This window comes from Opisthorchis viverrini (assembly GCF_000715545.1).
Source record: "Opisthorchis viverrini unplaced genomic scaffold opera_v5_660, whole genome shotgun sequence".
Classification (NCBI taxonomy): Eukaryota; Metazoa; Platyhelminthes; class Trematoda; order Opisthorchiida; family Opisthorchiidae; genus Opisthorchis; species Opisthorchis viverrini.
In genome coordinates, this window is record NW_008752332.1 from 56,957 (window position 1) to 66,335 (window position 9,379).

General features: G+C 43.3%; 1 protein-coding gene across 1 annotated transcript in view; it reads left to right on the forward strand.

The window, feature by feature from the left end:
• Window positions 1–9,379, forward strand: part of T265_11950 (hypothetical protein) — a gene marked incomplete at both ends in the record, with an annotated part of 39,131 nt that overhangs the window by 2,795 nt on the left and 26,957 nt on the right. Inside the window, one exon of the mRNA XM_009178794.1 lies at window positions 7,929–8,047. Coding sequence (XP_009177058.1) covers window positions 7,929–8,047 — 119 coding nt within the window. The remainder of the gene's footprint in view (window positions 1–7,928; window positions 8,048–9,379) is intronic.

Here is a 9,379-nt window from a genome sequence, read left to right on the forward strand (position 1 = left end):
TCGGCAATCACTAGGTGGCTGAGCCGATTGACCACGAGCAGGTGATTAGTTTGCACCGCACCGCACTTGGGAACGCTGTTTGCTGGAGATTTCCTCAAGGAACAAAAACACCTCAGTTCGTCGGGAGTGTGGTAAATCCAAACCTATTATCAATATTGATTTGCGGCATCGGGTTTATCAGTTTCTTAGTACACCATCACATGAAACAAGTTCCATTCATGGCTAGCAAGTCAGGCCTCACGGAATGCTTTCGTGATAATCCGTCAAAGCTGTCTTTCAAACCCCTTGTGAGTAACAAATAAACTGCGTTAATTTTGCATTAAAATGGTGTGAATTCAGTGCGAAAGTTTATCCCGAGAGTGCATTGCTGATTCTTCCGGAAGCGAAAGTCCCAAAGGTTTGGACGTGTTACACATCAATGGCTGCATAGATTCAATGGACTTCAATCCCCATTACCATCCAATTTTCATCAGGAATAGCTGTTAATCCGGGTGCGAATAAAAATCAAACGAGAATCTCCATCACACCAATGTGCTTTCCCCTAAAGCTGAAATAGTGATAAACGTTGATCATGAGATTTTGCATCGGGCTTCACATTATCCTTCAGCCTGACCACATTCGACGGATAATTTAAATATAACCACTCATACAAACTGTTATGCGTATAGCAGATTGAGTGCGGGAGTAATGAGGAGGGTTCCATGTTGAGTCTTACTCGACTGCGCACAGCTCACTCCTTGTGCTGTTCCTTCTTGAGGTGTAAAGAATGGATCTGGCCCCTGGTTCCTCGTTAGCTAGGTGACGGTGTTTGGACATTTTTTAACCAGTTGTGTCCCACTTAGAACTACGATTATCTTGCTGACCATGGATAACACCCTTGGTATTGGAAGATGCTTCATCAATGACACCTAGATGAAACGAACTCGTGAAAGACCCTCAAAGTGTGTTCCAGAACGCCTGTTGTCATTATTGACACTCGAACTGAACATATGTTGTATCTGGCTCTTTCAGATAGAGAATTGACCTCACACACTGATGGCGGTTTGTCCGCCTCAACAATCCACTGAGTAGTGTCTATGTGGCATTCATAGAACCTTTCATACCAGGTTGGTTATTTTGTGGAAATCTTCCATATACGGGGGTTGATATTTCGCCTCCGACTCTCTGCAAAATCCACCATCAATCCGAAAATCCACCTGCGCAAATAGGCTTTTGAATGAAGGCCTAAATCGAAAACAACAGATGGCCTATTATATCTGTAACGGCGAACACTACTGATTAGGTATGTGAGAAATCTCTGGACCTATCGAAGCTCCACACCGCCTCCAATTTACGGTGAATTCTATTACTGAATTTGTGCAACTGCTTTACGTTGTCTGTTTACAGTAGCATAATTTAGACTCTCCTGAGACTCTTGAGAAATTTCGGTTTCCGAAAACTGCTACCAAATGAGATGCTCACTTTTTGGTTCAATAGACTGTAGCTGCTTATTTGGTGTTTGCGGATAAGGAACTTCCCGTTGAAGGGTATTCTACCTTGCACTGGTAGTATCACAGCCCAATTTCCAGTATGGATTTCACGCTTACAAGCTATCCTATGTGAGATAGGCCGCGACTGGTGTCATCAATTCGGTTGCTTTTTCTGCTGTACACCGCGGGGCGTGTAAGCAAGAAGCCATAGACGCTCTGAAATAATTCCGCAGGTTGTTTGCCCATCTTTCACGTTTGCACCCTGAAATAAGCAACGCAGCATACTTGTTCGCTTGATACGCTTGCCGTTTTACCAAAATGTGTATTACAATCCAATCACGGTGGCCGTACTGGTAATCCGGCAGCCTCTTCTGCTTGTTATACTGGGGCTTGTACTAGTACCAACCCCGTATATTATTGTGGTTGTTGAAGACATTATTGGACATTTAGGCAGAATTTGCGCCTCCGCGATTCGTTTGGGTCGGCGCAGAACCAAAGTTGAAATGTAGAGACCTCGGCGGACGCCCGAAAATGTTACGTTTTGAAGACGGGCGAGAATAACTTCCGGAGCAGCCGAAGGCGCCCCGCCGTGTCACGCTTCTTACAAAAGCCACCGGCAGCACAGCCATACCACATCGACATTAGCTATACGTCGCGTCGCTCGTAAGACAGCCTCTGTGTAAACCCAGATCAAAGGCATTTTCGGCGCTGATTAATGTTCCATGATCGCTGTACATAAATGAGGAATACACCGCAGCTGACTGTTGAGAGGACTTTGAAGCCTAACGTTAAACAAGCCTACCAGAAACAATATTGATGTCCCTCCCGGACGTGCCGACTTCTCATGTTTACTCCTACTGGAAAGCGTTTTCTGCAAGATGCTGCTCACCACGCGTGTGGAATAGTGCATTAAACGAGATGCACCTACTGAATTTGGCTAACGCTCTTAATTCCTTCGAAATTTGGACAAGTTTTCTGCTTGGTAGAGAGCGCAATATCATTCAACGAACGGTCAAACATCTGGTGGGAAAACACCACCTGCATGGGTTGAGAATCTTTGTGGATTGTAGATGTAGAGGAGGCAAGAACCTCTTGTGTTATGTTTTTCCTATGCCAGCTTATACACACAACAGGCCCGAACAGGCCATTCGTGACTGATTAACTGCAGCAATGACAGAGATCGTGTAACCTCCGAAGGATTTAGAAATAATTGGTTGCATGTTGTACTTCAAACTTTATCAAGCTGCTGGGCGTGACCAACTAGAAATTACTCCAATCAAACATGGATGTGAAATACGTTGTCCTTGCTTGTCTAACTGATTTTCTTCTTAGGACAGGGTAGAAACAGTCTAAACAATCTGAGTTGATTCGATGAGGTCCTAAGTGGGTGAATCTGTCACCCAGGAATTAGCCTGACTTCCGTTGGGACAAGAACGTTTCGTGTGCCTACTTTATATCGCTTCCCGAGGGTTTTAAAATACGGGGCCTAGGTACCGGTAGCAGGGTTCCAGGCTTCCAGGGATTGTGTGGACCAAGTGTGGGAACGATGAAATCGGCACTCGCTGGACCTTATTATTGGCTACTGACAAATCCAATATGCGTAACCGATTTGCATACGATTTTCACATGACCCCTCGCAAATACGGCACGGGCAAACTGGTGAATTCAATCACAGTGATGTGTTTATTTCAAATAAACACTACTTGAGTTTACCAAGTATCCAAGAAATATTTCCTCACATTACATGTAATTTCCGGTGAATCGGTAATGACCCGTTTGAGTTAACAACTAATGTCGCTGCAACGTAAACGGTTTTGTTGAGATTTCTGAAATATCGTAGCACGACAAGGAACATGCTAACTAAATCGAATATAGGCAAATTGATGTGCATCCTTTGGTTGTGGATTTGATCAACCATCTTCACAACCATACAGATAATTGGGTAGAACACAACTGTTTGTTCGAAAACAATTTCATGTGGAATTTAGACGAACATTGGGCAATAAAAACAGTGAAACTCCAACTGAGACGTACTTGATGTCGATAACTTCTCCATGTTTTAGAACCAGCAATAAGGAGGGCCCAGTTAGTTGACGGTTCGTTGTTAAATATCGCTGACAAATAGTGGACACCGGCGACTTCCACAAATGCAACATGGGCGACGCAGAACAAGAACGCAATAAGAAGCAGACAACGGCGCATCAGGTCCAGTCTTGTTTAAAGATTCATCTGTCCGGATTTTTATACTATGAGCCTCTTCTAAATCGGACTTTGCCTTACACATGTAACGCGATTGTGTGAAAATCTATCCACCATAATCTAATAGAACTGCGGTACAAAGTTTTTGCTAACCAGGGTTACATCGACCGTTTGTATCATCCTGTCCAAGGGCTGACAAGTTGCGCAATATTTTCTAGGAATGTGTTCAAATTGGCGATTTGTGGTGCCCTTTAGGACAATGTGGATCATTCAGTTGAGCATGCTCTCCAGATTGTACTGAGCAGCGACCGAGTCCCCAGGCGAAACCTTGAAACAAAAAATTTACTTTTCGCTATGGATTTAGTTTTCATAAATTCCAAGGATCTGGACGATTTAAATGTTGCTCCGATAGTCCACCAGATTTCTGTAATCTTTATTTTCAATTTTTGGAATCGGGTTGCGCGTAGTAAGATTTTCTTTTGTAGATTGATCAGCAAGCGATGATATCACGATGCCTACATCAGCATCGTGGGCATTTCGAATTGTGGGCGTCTGGTGGTGGCTTCAATCTATGTGCGTTAATTTTTACGCTAAGGTACAACCATGATTTTTTTGGAAGCCTAGCTGTTGAAAAAGCAATAGGTGAAGTCAATGAAAGCACAGCGTGCTAGCTGGCTACAGTTAGGTGCTTACATACCCATGCATTAATTCAGGCAGCTTGGAGTGATAATGACAACATGAACGCTAGGGCATCAATTAACAAACCTATCCGGCAGCCTCTCCAACAATGATTGGCTTAATGTTGGTTCACTTCAATCATTCGCAGGTACCTACACCTGCTAGCATTTATCAAGGCAGCCTGGAGAGAGACTCACCACATGAACACCAGTAACGCCTAATAAATCCATGTCCTGCATTATATCCAAATTGATTTGTTTTCAAAAAAGAGCTTTAAAATTCTGCGATCTATGAGGGAAGATTTCGGTCTCCGGATGAATAATGTCATTTTCTAAAAGAAATTCAAATTGTTTCCTATGTTAAATCTGGTGTTCCATGAAATTTTCATTGTGTCCCTAAGGGTAGGGAGTGATTACCACTCGCCCAGATGTCCGGTTAATTTGTGGTGTTCATCTACGCAATTCCTTCTGATAGATACTCTAAATTTATACGAGAAAAGCCCTGGTTTGGAGGTAAATTTATCCCTCTCTGATTATGACGAGATCTTGTGAGATTGTTGCTTGGGGGCGTAAACACCATGTGAATCACTACAAGCTACTCACCGTGTTTAACCAGATGAATATGGGGACCAATTTGAGAATTTAACCTTGGACGTCACCTAGCTTAAACTAGATGATTTCACTATTTTCAGGTCAACATATGTGATTGCAACGGGATCCTTAAACACAATGCTATTTATGTACGGAATGCTTTCATGTGGCATTGGTCAAGCTTCGCACGTTGTGCTGCAGTTATAAGCTGCAAACATCGGCTGTGATCTGCCACTAGATATCGGCGATATACTGTGGTTGGCTCGTCCGGGGAAACACGTATGTCTACGCTAAACTTGTTGCAACCGTCATTTTGCCAACGAAGATTTCATCGCGATTCTTGGTATATGGTGGGTTCTATAAACTCGCGGAATTGTGCTGCTGGTATCACTTTCTCACTTACCGGATGAAATGTTAATGAAAATACGCAAAACGCTTTTCTTGTTGTCGATTGTGGGATTGTTTTCCGTACAACTCCGAGTTCACTGGAACTCGCGATTTGCTGGTTTTAGAACTCATGCGTAATCTCGAGTTGTTTTGTAACAGACAAAGTGCAAACAGAAATCTGTGACATCCAGATCATTTTTCTTACCTGGAAACGCACGGAAGCAAAGCCACATACCCCCATTCTCAGAGAATGTGTCACTCTACCGTACGTCTTTTCCGTGGTGGAGCTGTCGGTCATTCTTTCAGCGAAGCTGATAATTTTCCAGCAGCTCACGACCGCCTTCTCCGAAAGACATCTAGCTTACTGCGGAAACATTTGTGCACCAATCGCCAAGCGGCTGGAGACACCGCGATATCAGAAAGTAACAGCATGTCTCAGGATCCTGTCCATCTAAACAAATCGGACAAAACCGATATATGGCAGGTCCCTGAAGGAGCTAGCGGTAACACCAGCTTGGGGTATGTAGTAGAGGGCGTGAATGATTCGCTGACTCTGAGGAAAGGAAGCTGACCTTGGCCGATCTTAATGCGTTCGGCAGTAAACTCCACACCCACCATTGTGGCGGTTCCCTTCCCTCGCTTGAATGAGTTCACAATTACGGGAGTTGACACTGCTCACAGCATACCGTAACGCTAAATCATGATTAACATGTGGACCAGTGATGAGTTTGCTCTGAATTCCACAATTCCACCGATTAGGCACAGTCTGAGTGGAAAAACCACTGATTGTGTAGAGAAACTGGTCAGCTCGCATTTCACTTCACAGTTGGAAACAAATAGAGCTTTGAAGGCAATATGTGTAAACGCGAACCTCCACACTTGCTAAAATTCAATGGCAAATTTCTTAACACTTGGATGACGACCACGTCCTCCTACCTACAAATGAGTGTACCAGGTCTGAGCACACCATCCTGTTTATAACGTTATAAAACTTTGAAATCAATAAGGAATACTTCACGATGTTTTGCAACCGCCACTTCCGAATCACTGCCAATAACTACTTCGGGATATTTAGCTAACTTGAAATGGTTGGTTAGTAGCCCGTTCAAACTGGACGCTGCAATGATCTGATCCGCTGCTCATTGTTCCAACTATAAATCGATATAGGTGTATATGTTTGCAGCATTCCAAGTGACGTCATGTTGGTTTTACCGAGTCTTTGGTCCAAGAACGTTGAATAAATCATCTGAACAACTCATTCAACGTCATCACCATCGTCACCATAATAATCATCATGATCGGTGACAGCTTGCCGCTAGAGGTAAAAGCTGATGCGTACCTGTGTAACATACATAAGTTGTCTCAAAGATTAGGTGTGAAATACAGCAGAAAATGTAGAATATGAGAGGACTAGTGGTTGCTCAATACAATCATTCTTAGATGCCCACATCTCCATGCATTATTTCGGGCAAACTGGAGAGAGACTGAAAACAAGGGCGCGAGTGACATCATTTAACAGCCATATCCGGGTGCATCTCCATCTTGAGTCAGTCTCGAATGAGAATTTTAAGTGTCTGCGATGGTTGCGAGAGATTTCAGTGCTTCGAATAAATACCGACTATTTCTGAAATTTACACGAATGTTTTTCTCTGTGCAAACTAGGGTGACATGAAATTTTGTGTGTACCTACGGGTCAATCTTGCCAACCGCTCACCCAGGTGATGAGTTATATTGTGAAATTCGTTTGTGTCATTTCCACTGGCTTTCTGAAAGCGCTTTTCGAAAATCTTGATATGTATCTAGAAGTCGGTCGTGGACACAGCTCACATATGGAAAGAGTTCCCCGGATTTATTCATGGGATGGGTCCGTCCGGGGATGCACGAAAGTCCACTCCAAACTTGATAGGACCGAAATTTGTCAATCAAGAATTAAGCGGGGATCTCTCATGCTATACAATGGATTCTGACTTTGGATATTATTGTACGTTAACCAAGCTACACTGAAAATGTGAAATTGTTATCGATTTTCGGTTGATTACTTTTGAAATCCATTATGCTGCAATGTGGAAGCACTATAGATACAAGCTTACAAATGGGATTTTCCGTGTTATTTGAGCATGAGATTGTCCCTGAGTGGCGTGTGCAGAGTACTCCACGCTGTACCATCTGACGTCATCCGTTATCTCCTGCCTCATACATATAAAGTGGTTTGCCGGTTAAACGGGAGACAAAGTTCACCGGCTTGATGAAATTTGGCGATGACGTGAATTACAAAGCTTTGTGACCACGGACATGTTTTTGTTTGGTGATGGGACTTGTTCCAACCAAAGTCCACACTTATTCTACCAGCAAACCCATCCCCCTAAAGGTCATTTTTGCCTCATCCCCTCGAATATTTAGAAAACCCAACCATATACTCACTCAATTAATGATTTATTTACCTGTTTTGTCAGAAGATACTGTACCAGGATGTGGTAAGTGAAGCACCTTGAATGTGAATACCATTCAGGATACGATTCACGAGTGGTAGCTGATCTCCTCACAGATAAACGTGTTCATCCGAACCCAACATTAACGTTTTGATTTCACATTTCAGCTCTTCCAGAATTATGCAAGGCTCTTTTATCCATTCGATGCCAGTTTCCTTCTGTATGACAGATGGACAACCACGGGCGTATGAGAACGAGGGGCCAAGTGCTCGGAAAACGAGCCAAGAGGCTCCGAGTAGGTTTCTTGAGATCCACAGTTGCAGTGAACCTCAGTCAAGGTAGAACAGATGTACAGTGCATCCTGGCTTCACTTACCGGGCGAAATGTTGATGAGAATTCGCAAAATGGCTTCTCTTGTTGTCGACGGTGGGATTGTTTTCCGTTCAACTCCGAGTTCACTGGAACTCGTGATTTGCTGGTTTTAGAACTCATGCGCAATCTCGAGTTGTTTTGCAATAGACAGTGTTCAAACACAAATCTGTGACATCCGGATCTTTTTTCTAATCGCCAAAACGCATGAATGTAAAAAGGCATACTTCCATTTTCAGAGAAAATGTCACTCTACCGTAGGTCTTGTTACGTGGTAGAGCTGTCGGACATGGCCACTGACAGCAACCAACCTAGGATCTTTTGGGATCCACCATCAAAATCTGTCATCTCAGAACCCCAGCTGAAGTAAACTGGTGTCTGTAAATCCACAATGACAGAGTTATAAAAGGAGTTTTCGGGTGTGCAACAGAGACTTCGATCGAGCAAGTATGAGGGTAAGAAATAAACTCAGGGGATTCTGTGTGTGCCGATGTGAATATCCTTCCAGGACAAAGCAAAATCCCCTAACTATGGCAATGCGGGAATTTCTGAACTGATTCAGATGATGTTTCAATACCTGGGACCCATCATATTCACAGATTAATAAATCAACATCCACACACAAGGCTTTTACTTATAAAAGTGGAATTTCCTACTGAAGAATTGGCGAAAAGTTTTGGAAGGGCATTTCGAATTAGAGTAAGAGGAAAGTGGATGTTTACGGAGTCTCCACGTCATTTCAGAAGAAGCTCTACCGGTACGTTCAAACAGTCATTAGAAGAATTTCAGATGGTGAATGAGTAAATTGGCAGTCAATTCAGGATCGCTGCAAATAACTGCTTCGCGTCCCTTTGTTGACTTGAAATAATGTATTAGTTGCCCGGTTAGAACCGGACACTCCTTTGGTCTGACTTGGAACAAGTCAACAGTATGCACTCTGTTCAGTTTGACCGAATAACGGCAAAATTCGGATCGCTCGCGCGAGCTGAATAAATATATTTTGGCGCCGTGATCGGTTGAGTCACAAACAATTCCAACGTGAAACACTGGTTTCACCGTGTCGTCTTCTCGGCTATCAGCAATTATGTGCGACAGCATGATATGGCTGAATTGACGAGGTCTTGCCCCAGACCTCTCCTAGCTGATTTCGTTATGTGACCGTAATTCTGATTGTGTAGGAGTTTGTCCTAGTTGGGTACGAAGGATTTCCGGTTTGCGATAACCGTCCAACTCAGCAAAGATAAGAAATCTAATTATT